Here is a 22143-nt window from a genome sequence, read left to right as displayed (position 1 = left end):
CCCCCCCCCCCCCCCCCCCCCCCCCCCGGTGGAGGTATTCTTGTTGAATGAAGTTATTGGATTTAGCAGTTGCATACCCGTGCTTTGTTTTCCCCCACTGGATACGGTATTGGTATGTGCCACTCCCCTTCCCAGGTGAGGTATTCTTATGTAGATATATGCCTGAGCACGAAGTCTTTTTGGGAGGGTTAAGGGAGCCTTATGCTTAGAGTTGAGAAATCATCTTCCAGAGATTTAGAGCTCTGTATTTTACTCTTTGAATGAATAGGCATTCCCTTTATCTTTGGTTTCAGTGGTTGCAGGAGTAGGAGCAATAATTAGGATGTATATTTTTCACATCTTTATCCCTTGGTTTGGATGCTTAGTTGTATGACTTGTTTTGATGTAGAATGTGTCGAATTAAGATAGTCATGCCATGATGCTTAAATGTTTTTATTTTGACATTCTAGATCATATCACATGAAAAATAGTTTCTCATTTCATCTAATGATATTCCCTATTAACGGTGCATTTCTTTCAATTTGTTTCAGGCCACCAATGAAAATCTTCCACCGAATGTTATAAAGCAATTGGCAAAAGAGTTGAAGAGCCTCGACGAATCCCCTCCTGAAGGCATAAAAGTAGGCGTCAACGATGATGACTTCTCGACAATATATGCTGACATTGAAGGCCCAGGCATGTCATTTATCACTCCATCACTGAAATTTATCTCTTTGAGCTGGAGTTTACTCTTATTACTGAATTATGATTGTTGCCATTGCAGTGGGAACTCCCTATGAGAATGGCCTCTTCCGTATGAAGTTGATATTGTCTCGTGACTTCCCGTGTTCTCCTCCCAAAGGTTTGCTCGGATAATGATTGGATTAAATTTATGACATTAAACGGCTTTTGGCCTATAGTCGCAATTCCAGATCGGCTAATTTTACTCGTATAGCACCTGCTCCAATAGAAATTTCTCAATTTCGAAATGTATTGAAGCCCTGGGTAGAAAAAAAAAAAAAGTGGGATGCTGTATTTCCAGGTTGGATTTTATATTCGAATGAACCCCGTAGTTCATCTTGTGGACAAGATTTATCTGAGGATTTAGTTTATGTAATTAGTTGATAAATTAAAAGAAATTTTCTCCACTTCGGGAAGTTCTTGCATCTTGATCTCCTCAATGGCATCTATCTCTTTAACTTGTTTTATTCTTTGTAGGTTACTTCCTTACTAAGATCTTTCATCCAAACATTGCAACCAATGGTGAGATTTGTGTCAACACTTTGAAGAAAGATTGGAATCCAAGCCTTGGGCTGCGGCATGTCCTAATTGTAAAATCTCTTTCTTTCCTGATATTTTCTTAATTGGTTGGAGAGATCAGTTTTAAAAATCCCTTAATATATTGATTTCATTGTGGTTTTGTTCCAGAATCTCTGTAATAATGGGTGTTTTGTGGAACAGGTTGTTAGATGTCTACTGATTGAACCATTTCCAGAATCAGCTTTGAATGAACAAGCTGGCAAGATGCTGCTTGAAAATTATGATGAATATGCCAGACATGCCAGGTGAGTCAGGCCCCCCTTCCAAATTATCTGTTTTTTGTTGGCTGATATGAAATGTTGGAATGGTTAATGTTTTTTAGATAGACCTCTGTCGATTTTATTGGTGTCGACCCAAAATCTCTACTTAATCTATAAGAGTGAGCTCAGGTCGACTTTTGAAAGAGTGCAAAGTCCTTTCTAAGTATTCACGACGTTGGGTTGTACAACCAAAAGTTAGTTTGAAAGCTATAAAAGCTTGGAAAACACCCGTTTTCCTACCCGTATCGAATAGAACATGCTGAACCAAATCTTCTTCCTGTAAAACCTGCTTTATTTAGATTGAGAAAATCATATAGTTTTATAAAACTGTGTGCTATGGCTCGAATCCATAGTCAATCCTATTTACGATAGGAGCCATTGACAATTGAATCCAATTTTGCCCATTGATTATGTTTTCTAAATGTAACGGTTCAGATCCACTGCTAGCAGATATTGTCCTCTTTGGGCTTTCCCTTTCGGGCTTCCCTTCAAGGCTTTAAAACGCGTCTACTAGGGGAAGGTTTCCACTCAAATGGTGGTTTGTTCTCCTCCCCAACCAATGTGGGACATCACAATCCACCCTCCCTTTGGGCCCAGCATCCTCGTTGGCACTCTTTCCTTCCTCTAATCGATGTGGGACCACCCTTAAATCCCACCCCCATTTGGGGCCAATATCCTTACTGGCACACCACCTTGTGTCTACCCCCTTCGGGGATCAGCGAGAAGGCTGACACATCGTTCGGTGTCTGACTCTGATACCATTTGTAATGGCCCAGATTCACTGTTAGCAGATATTGTCCTCATTGGGCTTTCCCTTTCGGACTTCCCCTCAAAGCTTTAAACGTGTCTGCTAGGAAAGGTTTCACACCCTTATAAATAGTGGTTTGTTCTCCTCCCCAACCAGGACATCACACTATAAAAGTACATCTGCTCTTGAAAAGTCATCCCAAATTCGTCCGAACTGTCGTATCCATATGCTTGTGTCTTCATCTCCATTGCTCTGTTCTATCAGTCCTAAAGAATTTTATTTCCTAGTAAAAATAGTATCTGCATCTTTTCAAAGATGATGATGATATAGTCATCAAGCTCGAGGCATGTAGCGAACTTTCTGCTTGTATTTTGCCAGGCTCTATACTGGAATCCATGCAAAGCCGAAACCGAAGTTCAAGTCGGGAGCCATCTCCGAATCCACAACTGCGCTAAATGTTGACCCAACAAATGCGTCTGCGCTTAATACAGATCTCAAAAACACATCTGCTGCTGTACTGTCATCGGCATGTCCAACTGCAAATTCTAATACTGCAGTTAGAGGTGGGCAGGAGCAGCAGCCGAACACTACAACACCACCAGCCTTAGAGTCTGGAGTCGGGGGCTCCGGCGTGGCTGCACCAGCAGCAGCAGTGGTGAAAAAACAAGATGGACCCTTGAAGATGCAGGGTGACAAGAAGAAAATAGATGCAAGAAAGAAAAGCTTGAAGAGATTGTGATGTTTTAATGAATGAATGAATGAATGAAACTGTCTATTAATGCCAGAATTTAAGGTTCGATAATACAGCAGAGCACTTAGAGGAGAGAATTGAGAACTGAAAGTTAAGAATGCTGTGGAATTTGTAATGAAGAACACACTTGAATCACTGATGTAGTTGGTTTCTTATTCAACATTTTATTTCCCCTTTTGAACATTGCCATTTATACTAAGTTTCATGTCTTGAGAAGCTTTTTGATATTTTAATAGTTAGTATCAACTTAAATCATTAACTCCCATTAACATAAGATGTAATTCGGTAAGAACTTCTGTGATTTAAGAATTCTGAACTATTCTGGATCATTCACGTCTGTTGGACAAAAGTTGATTAAAGTAACTTGGCTAAATAATCAATCATATTAGAGGTTGGCAAAGAAAAAGGAGAGAAGAGGAACAGCGAAGACACTTTTCTTGTCAAATGATACATTCAAATTGAAGACGTCACAAACAAAGCAGAGACAACTATTTTCCTAATAAGGATTTTGTATAAAACAAAACCCCAATTTTTAAACTGACGATGAAGACTGATGGACGGGAATCAAAGGGAAAATCAGGAGAATCCAGTTATAAAGTAAACCAACCCTCGATTTTTTTTTTGCTTTTTGAGTAGAATTATTATCATTGAATTCTGGTGATAGTAGAAGGGGGGGCATCATGATTCTCACTTGGCCATCATGACCTTGACGAATTCGTCGTAGTTAATCTGGCCATCGCCATCCACATCGGCCTCTCTGATCATCTCATCGACCTCCTCCTCGGTCAGTTTCTCGCCGAGATTGGTCATCACATGGCGGAGCTCAGCAGCGGAGATGAAGCCATTCTGGTCCTTATCGAAGACTCGGAATGCCTCTTTCAACTCCTCCTCGGAATCCGTATCCTTCATCTTCCTAGCCATGAGGTTTAGGAACTCGGGAAAGTCGATTGTTCCATTGCCATCAGCATCGACCTCATTAATCATGTCCTGAAGCTCCGCTTCGGTTGGATTCTGACCTAGTGACCTCATAACAGTACCAAGCTCCTTGGTTGTGATACAACCTGTAAAATCGATATGAAGGCAAAGGAAAAATGAGTGAATTGAATTCGCCACATCCTTATGATACATTGACATCCATCGTAATTAAATTTTTCACTCAGAATCAGAATCAGAATCATCTCACAGGAAAAACGAGCTTCCACGTTTAAACGAAGTCATACAAAACTAGAAATCAATATTGAATCCGCAAAAGGATGCACAGATCCAACACCAACGAACACGCAAAACGAATCGCAGAAAATAGAATAACAAATTCTTAAAAAAACCGAAACGAATAACAAAATCCGTGTAAATAAAAAAATAAACACATAGCAAGGAGAAAATCCAACGAAAAACAGAGCAATGCCAAAGGAAGAAATGGAAACAAGAGATCCGGCACACTGACGAACACGACAACGAAAAGCGGTGCAGAATCAAATAAAAATCAACCAAAAGATAATCGAATAGAATCAGAACGAACCGTCGCCATCCTTGTCGAACAAGCTGAAGGCCTCCTTGAACTCAGAGATCTGATCGTCGGTGAGTTGATCCGCCATTGCTGATCACTCGAGAAGATAATCGTATGCAGAAGTCTTTATCTACAAGAAAATGATTCAGAAAAAGTCTGAAACAAGGAAATCTAGAGAGAAGATCGGCGGTCACCGGCCGGAGAAGAAAAACAAAGAACAAGAAGAAGAGAGCAAACTCTGTATAAGTGTAAGGACGGAGGAGAGAATTGGTTGGAGTTTTATACGAGCGCTCCACCTCTGCTTTAAATGCTCTGAATCTGGACTTTTCTTTTTCCTATTTACCAATTTACCCTTATTATTTTCTAGTAATTACCAGTTCCCCATTCTTGACCTTTTTTTCACTCCTCCTTTGTCAGGCACTTGGACTGCTAATTTACCATACTGCCCTCTTTTTAAAAAGATTTCTTTAATTCATTACCTTAATATTTATAATATTTTAGTAATTAAAAAGGTCTCAATTAATTAATTAATTATTTTATTTTATTTTATTTAAATATTCTCACATTATTCCAATTATGTCAATATGCAATTTGTAACTCTCAATTATTTAAAATTATATAAAAATAATAACAGAAACAAGTATATTAAAATAATGATCTAATTATTTGATTTGGAATATTTTTGCAAATGTCATTATTACAAAAATTGAAAATACAAGGGTATTTAAGGAATTTAAAAAGTAAGGTTTTTTTTACTAACCACCCTTCAACTTCTAGAAGGAATCTTTTAAAAAGTAAATAAAATCATTTTATTATTTCATTTTTTATTATAAAAGCCTTACTAATTAGTGTGAGAAAAATTTGTTTAAAAAATGAAGAAACAATTTCCAAAAGATAAAAGAGAATTTTAAAAAAGAAAATGAAAGGGTATTTTAGGTATTTGAACTTGCCAAAGACGAAATTGGAATTATGCTGAACACAGGAGCCAACCCTCCAGGGGTAAAATAGTAAAATAACAGAGAAAGGCTCTGAAAAAAAGAAAAAGAAGAGCGTCAGACAGAATCACGTACGATTTAAACGGATCAGAATCGGAGAAGACCTGTCTTATCATGCTGCCACGTAGCAAAAAAGAGAGCCAATTAAATCGCGACACGTAGAGATAGAAATGATCATACTGTGGAAGCGGCCGTCGGGGATCCTGCTCTCTTCCCACCGCCTAACGGTAAAACCGAAGCGAAACCGTTCTTTTACTCGGTAAAAAAGGGGGAAGTGAAAAGAAATTACCGGAGGGCAGTGAAAAACGGAACGTGGGGGTAAAATTTCTCTCTCTTAACTTTATAATTATTTAAAAGAATAAAAAAGAAAAGTCAACGGAAAGCGAGAGAGAGAGAGAGAGAGCAAACGCGGTTACGCGGTTTGGACGCTACGCGGTCATTTTGTTTCACTTTTGACTACCACGTCATACGAACGAGTCACAGTCGGCTTTGTCTATTCTTAGGTGGGCCCCACCACCCTTTTTATTTATTTATTTTGAATATTCTTTTTAACCGACCTCTAGCCTTTAAAAATATCTAATATTTCCCTCTACCATAATTCTATAAAATAAAAATATATATATATATATATATATATATTTCTTTTATGGGTCGATAAGATGCGATATTCTCCATAAAAAAAATGACACAAATTCAAAAATTAATATTTTTTTTTTATAATTCTAATTATTTATGAAAAAAAATTATCTGAAAATAATTTATTTTAAGCATGATGGTTTATAAATTCATTTCGACCATAATAATAGCACATAACATAGTCGAAAATTAAAAAAATTTAACATTTGTTATAAAAATTTTGAAATAGATGCTATGGAATTGTCAAATATAAGCACTGTGACTTAAATGCAGGAATCAAATTATCTTCACTAACACGGCTCAATTGATGTCGTGGTCGTGATAGGTTACCCATTTTATGATAGTTAAATTTCCGCATTTAAGTCAATTTTTTTATGTTAAAATAAATTAATAATATCTATTTCTAATGATTAAATATGCTATTATTAAATTTAAAAATATTGTCTTAACTTTTTTTTTTTAATACTATATATATATTAATAGTATAATTAAAAGAATTGAAGACTTTGCTCAGCTGCTTTATTTTTTAATTAAATAAAATTGAACCTTTAAACTGAAACTATAATATCTAAGCTATAATAAAATTACTAGTAAATACATATGAATATATATTATAATACTTTATTATTATTTTTTAAAAAAAATTTATATATATTGAAAAAAAATGGACCTCTAATTTGAAACTCAATATAGGTAGCATCCTATTCATAGCATTTAATTTGAGATAAGAGTAGAGATAGGAATGTCATCCTATTGATTTCTATTAAACTATCCCTACCGACCGATAGTTGTTTAACCGTATAATTTGAGTTGAGTTATGAACCGATAATTGTTTGACCGTATAATTTGAGTTGGGTTATGAACAGATAGTTGTTTGACTGTATAATTTGAGTTGGGTTATGAACCGATAATTGTTTGACCATATAATTTGAGTTGGGTTATGAACAGGTAGTTGTTTGACCGTATAATTTGAGTTGGGTTATGAACCGATAGTTGTTTCACTGTATAATTTAAGTTGGGTTATGAACCAATAGTTGTTTGACAGTATAATTTGAGTTGGGTTGTGAACCAATAGTTGTTTGACAGTATAATTTGAGTTGGGTTATGAACCGATAATTGTTTGACCGTATAATTTGAGTTGGGTTATGAACCGATAGTTGTTTGACTGTATAATTTGAGTTGGGTTATGAATGAACCAATAGTTGTTTGACTGTATAACTTGTGTTGGGTTATAAACTGATTTGGTTTGTTGAAATTTTATTATTAATTTTTAAAAAATATATTTTTATTTACGAATATTTATTTTTTATTATTTATTTTCAACTTCCAAGGTAAATTTTAAAATATATATTTAAATTGAATTATAATTAAATATTTAAAAATAAATAAATATATATTTTATCAACTAATCAAAAATAATTTTTTTAATAAACCTGAATAACTTTAATCCGACTCAACTCATAAATATAAATCTATTCCTAATTAATTTTATATTTAAATTATTTTGAGAATCGATTAATACTTATTAATTATAAATGAGTCAATTTGAAAATCATAGCTAACACATTGTAACAAAAATTAAATAAAGAAATTAACATAATATTAAAGAAAAGGTTGAAAATTAAATGTATAGTAATAATTTTATTAATACGAGAGATTTTTCTCTCCTTTTCTTTTACTTATTAAAAATAATTAAATAATAAATTTTGTTATAAGGACAATAATGTTATTTAGGCAATTTAAAATTAAAATGAAATTAGGTGGAATAATTTTACTGCTTAGTTAATAATTTTTTTTTTTTAATTTTACTTTAATTTATTTTTAAAACTTTAAAAGGTTGAAATTGTTGTTATTTATAATCTATTTTAAGATAATTATTTAAATTTTTGTTAAATTGCATGTAATTTTATTTATCTAAATTATTTGATAAATGTTTAAGAAAAATAATTGTGATTAAAAATTGAATCTGGTAAAAAAATTTCTAGAAATAATAGTATTATTTAATCAAAATCAGAATCGACTTAAAGTAAATCCTATCGAATTAAAAAAAAAAAAAAATCTAAATTATTATCATTTTTTTTTAGTTGACCTTTAATTTTAAGGCAAAGTCAATCTTTTCATTATTATTAAAAATATGATAATTTTTTAAGGCAAAATTATTTTTAAAAAACCTTTAATTTTTTCTCGACTAATTTAATCGTATATTAAAATTAAAGTCTACTAATAATTCTTTAATTTAATTTATTATAAATTTCGATCTAAGAAGTGGAGGGCCTCATTAATATATATATATATATATATATATATATATATATATATATATATTAATTGACCTTGAATTAATTAATACATCTAGATCCGTATTAAATATTAAAATAATTAATGTATATTAAATATAATAAATAAAAGTATATTTGAAATTTCAATAAGATTTAAATTTATATTGAATTATTTTATAATATTTAATAAGATTCAAACCATAATGGAATGCAACATGAATGTACGACATAAAATTTCACGTGATTTTAAACCACTCAACATCAATATAAAATAGAATATATGTACATATGTTAAATTTGATCTTTAAAGAGGGAACATGTTCGTGATACAAAAGATGTGTATATGATATGACAACTACAAAAACTTGTTGACAAGATAGATGCTTCGAGTCGTCAGTCCTCTGTGGTTATTGATCTCCCGAGTACCCTCTCGTCTCGTTCAACAACATCATACACCTGAAGAAAAAAAATTAAAAAGGGATGAATCTGTAAATATACTCGATAAGCAACTTACTTGTAAGCTCTCATTCCATCAAATACTCGAAACGCATGTACACAGATTTTCATCCACCGGATTAGCACAATTATGTACAAACAGTCGAAAAAGAGTCCATCTCAACATGCAAAGAACAATTAAGTTATGTTAATAACTAGTGAGACTAACTTGATGCCTAACCGATCTTCCTAGGCTCAGGTCATACCGAATCTAACTATCTAGGGTTTGATTTTTCTAGCATGTATGCATATTCAAATGATCCCTACAAGTATTACTTGCTTAAAATTTCGAATTGCTACATTCTTGATTAGTCATGTGCCTTTTCGAGTTCAATTATCGGACAAAAAAATCATTAAAAATTTTGAAAATTTTCTGGAGAAACCTAATACACATGAAAATAGAATCAACATCGAAATCGAGATGAAAAATTGAAGAACGCCAAGGATCTATTTTAATTGAAGTTGTTAACGATGTTTTTATTTTGTTTTGGTTTACTTTTTTCTCAAGAATACCCGTATAAAGTTTGATTGATTTCTATTAAAATTTATAAGTTCCGAGCATATATGTTTTTCATTTTTTCACTTTAAAATGCATATGAAAATGAGCCCAAACCGGTCTATAATTTTAGAAAGTTGGAACGCAATCATCTTCTTCCAGATAGACAAGATGATTTATTGTCATTCCACGACAATTTTCAAATGATAACCTAAGTTGTTGATTCCTCGTGAGAGAATTATCATTGATACTAGTAAATTATTCAATGAGACAGCTACGAAATACATTGTAGGATATAGACCTTCTAATAATCATTTGATACAAAAACAAACGCCAAAGGTTTAGAATACTTACGACTGTTTAAGTTTTAGTACATACCTACAAAATCGAAAAATATATTGTAAATTTTGTCGAACCGAGCTTGAGAGTTAGAAGTCCATCCATAGAACATAAAAAACCTAGCAAAATGCATGTTATACCTGCATATACAACCCTAATTTGAACCATAAACCAACTAAATTTATAGTCGGATCATCATAATTCTTGGAAGGCTACACAAAAGTATCGAAATTTAAATTAATGTGTGTAAACTAAACACAAAAGAAGGGGAAAAAAAAAAACAATCAGAAACGAAGTCTTCTCCTACATGCTTCAAAGGGAGGGAGAGAAGAAGAATGGAAGGGAAGAAAGCAAGCAGAAGATTTGGTGATCATATCAGTGAGCATTTCATCAATTAGCTCTCTGTAAATGTGGTGTTGTAAAGCCATACCTATTTTGGCCATCTCGTGTTTGAAGCCCCATGAGATTTGGTTGGAGATTTCGTCCAAGCTCTCCGCCATGGCCTTGCTTCTCCACGTTAATGCCGGATCTTCCTTTTCCTTTTCCTTTTCCTTCTCCTCCTTCTTCATCGTTGTTAAGTGTGTGCTGCTGCTGATCTGCTGCAACTTTATGATCCGTTCCTGTAATTTGGAAATTGGGTTCAAGGAGGAGATGGAGATTGTGTCCTCACCTTCAATTGCTGGTGGGTTCTTCTTCTTTGGCTGTTGCTGTGTTTCTTGTCGTCCTGCATTTCCAAAGTACTTTTTGTTAATACTACTGTTTTACATGCATGCAGGATCGTATACACAAAAGATAAACGTTTGCTATACTTTCTTTTCCTTTTCCAATTTGGCAATTATTTTGGTTTCTCGCTTTCTAAAACTCTTACTTTTAGATGTGTATAGTTGGTTGATTGTGCAACCGTCCAAGCTTACTGCTAGTAGATATCATTCTCAAGCCCACCGCTAGCCAATGTTATTCTCTTTAGGTTTTCCCTTTTTGATTTTTGCTTAAGATTTTTAAAACGTGTCAACTAGGGAGAGGTTTCCACACTTTTATAAAGAAAATGTTTCGTTTCCCTCTCCAACCGATGTGGGATCTCACCATCCACCTTTCGAGGCCTAGCGTCCTCGCTGGCTCTCGTTCCTCTCTACAATCAATGTGGGATCTCACAATAGATTGGAGGGGAACAAAATATTAAGGTGTAAAAACCTATCACTAGCGGAAGCATTTTAAAAATTTTGACGTGAAGTTTAGAAAAGAAAGTACAAAAAAGACCATATCTATTAGTGATAGGCTTAGACTGTTACAGATTATGTTAGAAATAATGAACCTCTCAATTGGTATGAATGATATTTTTCCACTTTGAGAATAAACTCTCGTAGCTTTCCCAAAAAGTCTTATACCAATAGAGTCATTATTATGATTATGTCTCCTTATTCTTTTGTTCAACCCTTAAAAATTCTATTAACATACTTCAGTTAAGATAAGAGTATGACTCTATTACTATGTTAAGAACATCGAACCTCTACATTGGTATAATATTTATTCCGTTTGAGCATAAACTCTAGTAATTCTACTTTTGGTTTTCCCTAGAAATTTTCATATCAATTAAGATAGTGTCCATCACTTGTATACTCATGATTTTTCTCCTAATTAGCTAATATGGTATTCTAACCGTCCTTTCCTAATTAGCTAATATGGTATTCTAACCATCCTTGGCCGAATATGCTTGGGATCAGGTAATATTTTGGGTAAAATTGAAGGTACCTAAACATGTTGATCCAAGAAAACAATCTTCTCAATCTTCTAAACAAGCCTTTTAAGTTTATCATTTTATGTGTATTTACACCTAAATATATGATGATGGTCAAAGAATTTATCTAACATATTTGACCTTAAACTAAAACTACATAAGATGATAACTATAACAACAAAAATAATGAAAGTCAGAATCCAAACTTCTTATAAGAAAAAGTAACCAGTATCTGTGTTTAGTCACCATCAGTATGAGTAAATGGTCATTGACCACAACAAATAGACCATAGGGCAGAAAAAAAACGTTTTATGATATAAATATCGTCAATAAAGGAGAGATATGAAACCAATAAAGGTAATATATGTTGTGAGAATGCAAACATAATCTCATGCTAAATAGAAGTATAAAAAAAATTATCAAAAAAAGGAAAAGCAAAAAGTAAAAAAAAATCAGTAAATCTTCATGGTGCAGCAGTGATATTACTGATGATAATAACAGACATAGAGATGGATCGGAGGTGGGGGTAGGGATGACAGTGGTTGGGAGTGGAAGAGAAGCGGGAAACAATGGCTTTAGAAAAAGCCTGGTTTTTTGCTTGAGTGAAAGAGCAAAAAAAGAAAAAAATAAAAAATAAAAAATAATAGTCATCTGCTGCTTTGTTTCTAAGCTGTCTCTTCCTTATTTCTGAAAAAGTGAAGGAAGGCTGTATGTTCCCCAAGCTTTTTTGAACAATGAATTGACTGAATCATTGCTAAAGCATAGCTATTTGCTCATTGTGGACTTGCGTGAAACAGTGGTCCACTTCCTCCACTTTATTTTCTATCTAAACCAATTAACTAAAAGGGAATGCAAATGAGAGAAAATGTCTAAATTTGTCACTAAAATCACTTTTGAAGTGAAATGAGAATGAAAAAGATTGTGATTAATGATCCAATTTAAAATGATGTGAAGCCTACGAAAAGGTCAAAAGAGAATTATGGTGGAACCCAACAAAATAAAGTAATGAAACTGACACTTTCTAAAGAAATCAACCACTGGAAATAATTTGATCTTGGACTCCTAAATTGAAAAGCATTCTTTGAGAATTAAGACTGGAGGAGAATAATTCCCGTTCTTCTATTCTCATTTCCTCCGAATAAACATGGCTCAAATCTCAAGTAAATGATTATACCTACGTTATATAATTATAAATCCATCTTTTACCTTAGCTTAAATCTTAAAATACTATCCTATTTGAATTTTTTTTCTTCTCTTCCAAGTTTTTAAAACGTGTATGTTAGAGAGAGGTTTCTACACCCGTATAAACGGTATTTTATTCTACTCTCCAACCGATGTGAGATCTCACAATCTACCCCCTTCAAGGCCCAGTATTCTCGCTGGGACTCGTTCTCTTCTCCAATTGATGTGGGACTCCCCAATCCACCCCCTTTGGGGCCAGCATCTTTGCTAGCACATCGCCTCTTGTCCACTCCCCTTCGGGGCTCAACTTCCTCGCTGACACATCGTCCGGTGTTTGGCTCTAATATCATTTATAACAGTCCAAGTTCATCCCTAGCAGATATTGTCCTCTTTAAACTTTCCAGTTTAGGATTCCTTAAAACGCGTCTACTAATGAGATTTCTATACCCTTATAAAAAATGTTTGGTTCTCCTCCCCAACTTTAGATAATAATTTGAATCAAGAATGTCCAATAATTTGAATTAACAACTCATAGAGAATCATAATCAAAAGGTATACCTACTTTAATTATAATTTGAAGCTCTGGCTCTCTAAATTTTGATGAGTTATTCATAAAGGAGCAATGGTCTTAGTGGTCATAGGCAGCATACATGTAATAATTACGAGCAACTAAAAAGCATGTAGTGTGTCCCCTCATGCCTAAGCAGCAGTAAAAGCACTGAGCTTAACAAATGCCATCAAGGTTGATGTTGGGAATCCTATATTTTGGCATGCTATGCCTTCTACTTTTACTTGAAAAGGCACTGTTCTTGTCTTCATTCAGGATTCTTGAACCTACCACACTACCAATAATCTAATATAGCTATAGCCACTACCCTCAACTTCAAGCATTTGATATTAACATCTTTCCTTTCATCGAGCCAAGAACAAAAAAGTGGACACAAATCACCTGCTTACTTTGCCTTAAATCAATGGCTTCAGTTGTAAAATTCTAGTCTTACTAACGAAAATTTCTAACATATGTACTGTTTTATCCAATTAGATAGAACTTGGTTAAGCATTTGGATTCTTCAAAATTACTCCAAGAATAATTAAGGGGGGAAAAACTGCATTCGTGTGAATTGTGAGGTGAAATAAAGCTGTTTTGCTTCATCTTTTTCTTTGCCTACATCAGATTCCTATCTAGTTTTTTTTTTCTTTTCTTATAAGTTTTTTACTTTAACTTCCTTTTATTATTTTCTCTCCATTACATTTTCTTTTTTCTATAATTTTGTCGGTGTAACTGTATTTGGATTTACACATTAATAAAGAAAAAGAACTAATTATGATATATCTTCAACACTCAAATTTAGGAAAAAAAACAATCAGATGAACTAAAAAAACACTCAAATTTAGGTACCCAATTTACCCATAAGTCTGAAATATTAAATTCTTAGTTTGTAATATGAACTCCAAAAGAAATTAATTTTTGTTTTCTTCCATATTATATCTTTTGGGGGTTCTAAACAAGTAGTTATGTCACTATACATAACTAAATATACTAAATAATTCAGTCTTTTTAAATCTTAATTTGTGTGTTAATTTTTTTAGTTAATATATGAATAGTTTGAACTTTTGATCTTTACTTTATCTAAATTTATACCTAGATTATTCCATACTAAAGTTATTAAAGTTTGTTTGAAATATAGTATTAAAATTATTAACAAATTTTAACAGAATAGTACCAAATGTCTTAATCGACACCTTTAAAGACTAGATTAAGAATTTTATAAGATTAATTATGAACCGAAATTTAGAAGTACAGCATTTAATATGCAACTAGATTAGAATTAATATTTTAGGCAGACAAATAAATTCAATTAAGTTTTAGGGTTTATCTGAAATTTCATGATAAAAGAAAGAAATTAGAAAAAAAAAAGTCCAAAATTAGCAGTTATTGATAACCAAATTGAAGGCTAAGAACAGCGACGTACCATTTTCACGCCCTCTGCCTGTACGGTTGATTCTGTTCAGATGCGAGCGACTGGACTCGTTAAACACGGACGCTGCACTCGGATGCTGCTGCTGCCTCTCTATATCGCTACAGTTACAGTCCCTACACTTCCGTTCAGAAATTGTTTTTACTTTGTCTCGATTCAGACAATTTCCTGCAACCGCCGTTGCCGATTGATCACTTTCCGGTGACCGAAACGCCATGATAATGTCCTTGAGAGCCTTCAAGTCGTTATCACATTTCTCTAGCGCTCCCAACAGCTTCCTCCTCTTCTCGTTAGACGGTTCTTCAACTGGCATCGCCGGCACCGCTTCCAGTCCCATCAATCGCGCTACTAGGGCCGGGGATTTTTGGATCTTCGACGGAGAGTTTACGGAGCTCGAACGACGTATCTCCGCAGAAAGAGTCGGACTCCTCGTCGGCAGATCGCAAGAGATTCTTCTCCGGCTGAAATCAACAACCTCCGTTCGCTTTCCTTCTTTATTACTTCGCGACCTTCGATGTCCCTGCGGCTTTGGAGTAGGTGGAGATATACCGGCAGCCGAGGCTAGACATTGATCCGAAGAAGAAGAAGAGGAAAACACAATAATATCCTTCTCCTGCTTACTCTTTCCTAAGAACATCAAGAAAATCAAACTAAATCCACAAATTCCTCGATCAATTTAATGCCGGAAGAAAGCAGTGGAAAAAATCAATTGAAAGGAAATTGAAATAGAATTAGTTAGAGAAGAACCAAATGTGAGGGATTTCTTGTGGCGATTCTGGTACTTGGAGAGAAGATGAATAATGCCGGACATGCAACCGATACTCTTAGCTCGAAGACTTTCAGGCGGAGGATCCCGGCGGGAAGTGGACGATAACTGACTGTTCTGCCTTTTCATCGATTCAAAGTCTCCTTCTACGTAATGGTTAGAAAATGAAAATTCTTGAGTGATGAAGATTACAGCACTGGAGAGAGAAGAGAGGAAAGAAAGACAAAGAGGAGTATGTAAAGCAACTGCCTCTGTATATATATATATATTAAGTTAAATTATTAAAAATATCATTTAAATATGATTTGTTTTAATAATAAAAGATATTATTTCCGTTCCCAACAAAAAAAAACAAAAGCATAAGAGTTTATATTTAAAATATTATAAACTGTTTTTATAATAATATTTAGAAATTAAAAAGTTTCATAAATATTTTTTATATTTCAAAAACGTTTAAATACTTTATTTTTATTATTCATATACGTGAATGATACTCTATGATGCTCTGACATTATAAATGAACTTTAAATTTGAGTGTTAATCGTAGATGGGATGGAAAAAGTAAACTTGGAAAAAAAAATTATGTTGTTAACTTCAAATAATTGAACGTATCTCTTTTAGTTTTCCAAATCCATCCCAACAAGGGAGAATTATTGCTATAAAATTTAATTTGTTCGTGAATGAAGAATTTGTAGGGGAAAGAAAGAAGGAATATTCGTTCCTTTCTCCGATCGATGTGGGACCTCCACCAAATCTACTTCCATTTGGGGTCAGTGTCCTTACTAGCACATCACCTCGTGTCTACCCCTTTCGAGGAACAGCGAGAAGGCTGACACATTGTTCGATGTCTGACTCTGATACCATTTGTAATGGCCCAGACACACCGCTAGCAGATATTGTCCTCTTTGAGCTTTTCCTGATGAGCTCCTCCTCAAAGATTTAAATTGTCCTTTTTGTGTTTTCTCTTATGGCCTTCCCCTCAAGATTTTAAAACGTCCGGCTAAGGGAAGGTTTCCACACACCTTAAAACGCGTCTGTGGGACATCACAATTTTTCTAAAAGAGTATTTTTAAAACGGTTTAAAAGGTTAGTTATATTATTACAATGAAATTAATGTTTTCCATCGAAAACTTAACAGTAAAGGTTTTTTCGTCCATTTGACTCGGGTTTGGGACCCTACAAAGTAAAAAAATTCCTATTTAAATGAAAAATAAGAAAGGGAGTGAAGAAAATTTCTCGTCATTGGCTAAATAGGAATGTGGACGGGATTGCATTCCCATCTCTGTCTCCATTTTACCTCGATTATTTATTTATTTATAATAATAAATAAGCTAATAATGAGTAATTGTAATTTTAAAATTTGGATTTATAGAAATTATATTAAAATATTATTGTTTGTATTATAATTAGAATTATCTTCTTTCACAAATTTAAATCGTCGAAAATAAATTTAAACAAAAACAGAAAATTTAAATATACGCTATATAAACTTTTACATAATAGAGGCGTTTATGTCATTTCACCTCTATCGATGGTTTATAGTCTAAACATGTTCCAGTGAACTTCAAATCATACATACCTTCATAAATCATGATATTTGGTCATGTTTTGAAATTTCGATAAGTGTTGAATATCATTTGGGGTTAAAACTTACAATCTACTTTGTCTTAAGTTTTATTAGGAGTTTATCGAGTAAAACGTCAAATCGAGCCCCTTATGTGATTCTTAGCCTAATTCTTTCTTATGGTCTTAAAACTTCCACAAAAGACCAATGTTTCTCCACGGAATTTTATGCCAAATTACTGCTACGACCATAAATCCCACCACCAAAGTCCCACATGAGGCCAATTATGATATCCCTAGAGAAACACAATGGATATGAACAGCTTCTACCAATATCGTTCGAGTAAAAGTATGCAAATACGAGCAATTTCGAGTACGATAAGAATGAGAGCTACATTAAGTTGTTACCAACATGAATATGAAATGGCACAGGCAAGATATGTGCCATAATCTAATTCAGTGATCAGAAACTCAGAAGCTAAAGCTCTTCTTTACAGCAATTCTCAATGAATGAATGAAGATGTTTGTATCAGAAAAAGAGCAAATCAAAGAAGATAAGAGTTTCCTACCTGAATCCTTGATGTCGGAATTGGAATAGTTATATAAGATCTCTCAAGTTTACAACCGAAACACATATACATACATTGTTATTGAAAAAACACCACAAAAGGCGTGGACCTACGCTCAGGTAAGGCACCTCGCACCTTGCTGTGAGAGTGCGTGCTCAAGAGAAACATTTTAAATAGAACAAATTAGGGTCACATGTAACACCCAAGCACAAACCCAAACCCAAACCGACCGCTAGCACATATTGTGCTCTTCAGACTTTCCCTCAAGGTTTTAAAACGGTCTACTAGGGAGAGGTTTCCACACCTTTATAAAGAATGCTTCGTTCTCCTCTCCAACTGATGTGGGATCTCACAATCTACCCCATTTCGGGGCCTAGCGTCTGTTGCCACACCGTCTGGGATCTCACAATCCACCCCCTTCAAAGTCAGCGTCTTCGCTGACACTCGTTCCTCTCTCCAATCGATGTGGGATCTCACAAAAAAAGAGAAAAATAACTTGGACAACGACATTGTTGGTTCATTTTCTTCATCTTCTGATGTCCCACATTGGTTGGGGAGGAGAACAAACCACCATTTATTAGGGTGTGAAAACCTTCCCCTAATAAACGCATTTTAAAGCCTTGAGGGAAAGTCCGAGAGGGAAAGCCCAAAGAGGACAATATCTGCTAGCAGTGGATCTGGACTGTTACAATTGGTATTAGAGCCAGACACCGGACGATGTGCCAGCCTTCTCGCCCTTCCCCGAAGGGGTGTAGATACGAGGCGGTGTGCCAGTAAGGACGCTGGGCCCCAAAGTGGGGTGGATTTGGGGGTGGTCCCACATCGATTGGAGGAAGGAAAGAGTGCCAGCGAGGACACTGGGCCCCGAAGAGGGGTGGATTGTGATGTCCCACATTGGTTGGGGAGGAGAACAAACCACCATTTATAAGGGTGTGGAAACTTTCCCCTAGTAGACGTGTTTTAAAGCCTTGAGGGGAAGTCCGAAAGGGAAAGCCCAAAGAGGACAATATCTGCTAGCGGTGAATCTGGGCCGTTACAACACTCAAGCTCCCTCCCTGCCTCCAATACTAGTGGAGCCAAATGAAAATGATACTAGAAGAGGAAAATAAGGAGGGCTATAAGGCTAATGATGGGAGAAAATGGAGATGCAATAATCCTATTTTGTGATAATGAGTTTAACTTTTAAGTATTTGTAATGTAATTTTGTGGTTAACTTGTATGATCCTTGTATGATCGAGAGGACCATTGTGCTTTAGTGTACTTAATACTATAAAAGCTATCCTGTATACAAAGATGTAGAAGTTCATCTCATCTCATGACAATCAGCTCACAAATTCCCTAGATTTGAAACTACAATGCTATACCCCACCACCTACCAAAAATTCCCACAGGAGAAGTGAAATAAAAGGGAGTTCTTGTCAAGAACTAAATAAGGCCCAAGTTAAGAGAGATTGTTGCAAACTAAAGATCTTTCCAAACCTTAAAATCAGAAGTTGAAGTGTTATAGTTTATAATACCATCTTGACACCCCAGAAACCATGTAGACCGTGCAGGATCCATGTTTATCAATGCATGGGCTGTTCCTCTTGGACTTGCTGCAACAGCAATCTCGTCCGCACCAATTATCACTTCAGCATATCCCTTATCACCTACCTCGCTGTTCTCCAACTGCATCAAGTGACACACAATCCAAATTAGCAACATATTTAATGTTGAATTTTGTGATTTTTCATTCAAGGAAACAGTTCCCAACTTCGAGCCAATCCATGATGTAGAATAGATAGAATTAATAAATGATTTCCAACGCTTTTAGCTTACTCTGAATATTGTTCTAGCACCCCACAGGACAAATGTTTCATTACAAGTGTGGTGCCTGTGGTTTCCCCTCATAGCTCCAGGTTTAATTTCTCCAATATGAACAGAAGCACAGGTCACTGCTCCGCCTGTAAGAATATCATAATGATCACTGAAATTAATCGGTCTTCTGTAACAGCTCAAGTCACCGCTAGTAGATATTGTCCTCTTTGGGCTTTCTCTTGTGGAGTTCCCCTCAAGGATTTAAAACGTGTTTGTTAGGGAGAGGTTTCCTCACCCTTATAAGGAGTGTTTCATTCCCCTCTCCAACCGATGTGAGATCTCACAATCCACTCCCTTTGGGAGCCCAGCGTCCTCGCTGGCACACTGTCCAAGCCTACCGCTAGCAAATATTGTCCTCTTTGGGTTTTCTCTCGTGGGGTTCTACTCAAGGTTTTAAAACACGTCTGTTAGGGAAAGTTTTCCACATCCTTATAAGGAATGTTTCATTCCCCCCTCCAACCAATGTGGGATCTCACAATTCACTCCCTTTGGGAGACCAGCGTCCTCGCTAACACACCCCCCAAGCCTACCGCTAGCAAAATATTGTCCTCTTTGAGCTTTCTCTCGTGGGGTTCCACTCAAGGTTTTAAAATGCGTTGTTAGGGAAAGGTTTCCACACCCTTATAAGGAATGTTTCATTTCCCTCAGAAATCACAGTGCCCTAAAACAGGTAATTGGGATTAAATTGAAATAAACGTTGGATCATTTGCAGGCTTAGTAAACAATTGGGTTTCTATTCCAGTCGCAATTGATAAAATTTCACACAGTTTCAAGCTCAACTGAGACAGAATTTGAGGCTCAATAAAGTTCCAAATGCAACGCGAAATCAACAGACACTTACAAATCAAAACTCACATAACTTATACGCTAAGTAGACATCCAAAAGCAGAATTCAGCGCAAACTAAACGGAATATAAATGAATTCAAACCAAAAACAAAGGCGATTGGAGTACCAAGAACGCCAGAATCAAGCGCAAGAGAAATAGGATCGAGTAGCCAGCCCCTGTTGTCTTTAGCAATCCGAGAAGGAAATCTAGGCTTGAAACGAACGAGGTTGGCCTTGAAATCATCGTCCTCGCTCCAAGTATCAGGAGTGTGTTGAAAGCGAGAGAAATCGGGGAATGAGAAGCGAGAAGAAGAGTGCTGGATTCTGAGAGAAATCCATGTGAGTAAGAGGAAAACAGAGAGCAGGAAAGGGAAGGCGTGAGGCTTCTTCAGAAAATTCTTCAGAAACGATAACGATTCAAAGGATAGCGAAAGGCTTTGGCCTTGGGATTGACTGTGAAATGGACTCTCCAAGCTTTGGGGATTGCTTGAAGAAGATAATGAAATGGAAGCCCTCCTAGGGTTCGCCATTGTTGTCTCCTCTGACACTGCCTCGCACAACTGCCCAACTGGCTGCGCTCCTTCTTTTTTTTTTTTTTTTTCGCAATAATTATTTTATGTTTAATTAGGAAAAAAACAAATTTTATATAAATTTTATCCCATGATTTAGAATATATTTGATAAGTATTTTTATTTTTTAAAAGAAAAGAAAAAATAATGTATTTAATAAATGTTGTTATGTTTTTTAGTTGAATAAAATTTTATAATTATTATATAATAAAATATATCATGCCTTAGTACGAAACTATTATAAAGAATTTATAATATTTAATATAACTTCGATCTTAAATCAAAATAAATAATAACGTGTTTACTTAAGTTAGTTTAATTAGATTAAACCGTAAATTATCAAGTAAATTTTGTAAATTTTCAATGATCATTAATTTATTGTACAACATATTATTAATTTGTATTTACGTAACGTGTTTACTAAGTGGGTAACGTTGCATTCCTATATGCCAAGTTCACAATTAAAGATTGCACGCTAACTATCCCTACATAGACCTAATCGACCCTTGTTATCATAACATACCCTAAAATTGGCTCAAGGAAAGATAAAAAAACATGGACTAAAACGTTCACAAAATCTATGCAAACTTTAAGATTGCATTAGTATAACTGAAAACAAGAAAAATAACCCGTCTCGTCAAAGTTTAAAAGAAATGTAATTGTCCTATCTTTTCATGATTATTCCTTAGGCTCTACTTTGTCTTTCGAGCAGGGTTGAGTGTGTAGTATTTTTCTACACAATGTTCACGCACGCATCATAAACCCACCAATAGGCTCGTATACGTACCCCTTAGGCCTAACTATGGGGTAGAGCACGTTCACATTATCGAAAACCAATAGAAGGAAATGAGCGCATATCATATTATGGATACGTGTTCATACAAAAAATATTGAAAAAGTATTACATGCTTGATATACAACATGCATGAGGTTCAAGAAAATGCAGTACATGCTTCATATTTTCATTATTTGCATGATTTAACTTCCCTACGAGACGTACGTACATATACATGACATTACTTTCATTATTATCACACAAAGCTCAACAACGTCTCATAGTCATAACATACATGATATAATCATAGTAACATCACATAATCATAACATAACATATCATGAAAAAAGAAAAATGACACGTAAATAGGCACAAGGTGTGTGTCATTCATACATCACTCAAGTCATCCAACCAAGCTCGAAGGTATACCAATAGTAAGTCCACTTACTTGATTGCCCTAAGTCGGCATCACTAAATGCTCTTGGTGCTAACCTAGCTCTACTCTTTGAAGTTCGCT

At 34.9% G+C, this 22143-nt stretch overlaps 4 protein-coding genes across 4 annotated transcripts in view; 1 reads left to right on the top strand and 3 right to left on the bottom strand.

Annotated features, from left to right (window-relative positions):
* The window catches only part of LOC111432427 (ubiquitin-conjugating enzyme E2 22-like), a 5441-nt gene extending 2196 nt beyond the window's left edge, over positions 1-3245 (top strand). The window contains exons 3-7 of the mRNA XM_023069304.1: positions 531-675; positions 764-841; positions 1198-1310; positions 1441-1544; positions 2686-3245. Coding sequence (XP_022925072.1) covers positions 531-675; positions 764-841; positions 1198-1310; positions 1441-1544; positions 2686-3046 — 801 coding nt within the window. The 3' untranslated portion in view covers positions 3047-3245. The remainder of the gene's footprint in view (positions 1-530; positions 676-763; positions 842-1197; positions 1311-1440; positions 1545-2685) is intronic.
* A 224-nt stretch (positions 3246-3469) lies between these two features.
* LOC111432430 (calmodulin) lies at positions 3470-4829 on the bottom strand. The gene is made up of 2 exons (XM_023069306.1): positions 4578-4829; positions 3470-4119 (listed from the first exon to the last, which is right to left on the bottom strand). Exons 1-2 carry the CDS (start codon positions 4651-4653, stop codon positions 3746-3748), a joined length of 450 nt encoding a protein of 149 aa, XP_022925074.1. The 5' UTR covers positions 4654-4829; the 3' UTR covers positions 3470-3745.
* A 4065-nt stretch (positions 4830-8894) lies between these two features.
* On the bottom strand, positions 8895-15271 carry LOC111432429. Its single transcript, XM_023069305.1, has 3 exons — positions 14696-15271; positions 10236-10529; positions 8895-8931 (listed from the first exon to the last, which is right to left on the bottom strand). Exons 1-3 carry the CDS (start codon positions 15036-15038, stop codon positions 8924-8926), a joined length of 645 nt encoding a protein of 214 aa, XP_022925073.1. The 5' UTR covers positions 15039-15271; the 3' UTR covers positions 8895-8923.
* Positions 15272-18829: 3558 nt separating this feature from the next.
* Positions 18830-20878, bottom strand: LOC111432324. The gene is made up of 3 exons (XM_023069153.1): positions 20410-20878; positions 19418-19542; positions 18830-19267 (listed from the first exon to the last, which is right to left on the bottom strand). Exons 1-3 carry the CDS (start codon positions 20810-20812, stop codon positions 19061-19063), a joined length of 735 nt encoding a protein of 244 aa, XP_022924921.1. The 5' UTR covers positions 20813-20878; the 3' UTR covers positions 18830-19060.
* Positions 20879-22143: the final 1265 nt, after the last annotated feature.

Source organism: Cucurbita moschata, unplaced genomic scaffold (assembly GCF_002738365.1).
Source record: "Cucurbita moschata cultivar Rifu unplaced genomic scaffold, Cmos_1.0 Cmo_Scf00038, whole genome shotgun sequence".
Taxonomy (NCBI): Eukaryota; Viridiplantae; Streptophyta; class Magnoliopsida; order Cucurbitales; family Cucurbitaceae; genus Cucurbita; species Cucurbita moschata.
Note: the sequence above shows the minus strand (reverse complement) of the source record. Positions and strands in the feature narration are given on the sequence as shown.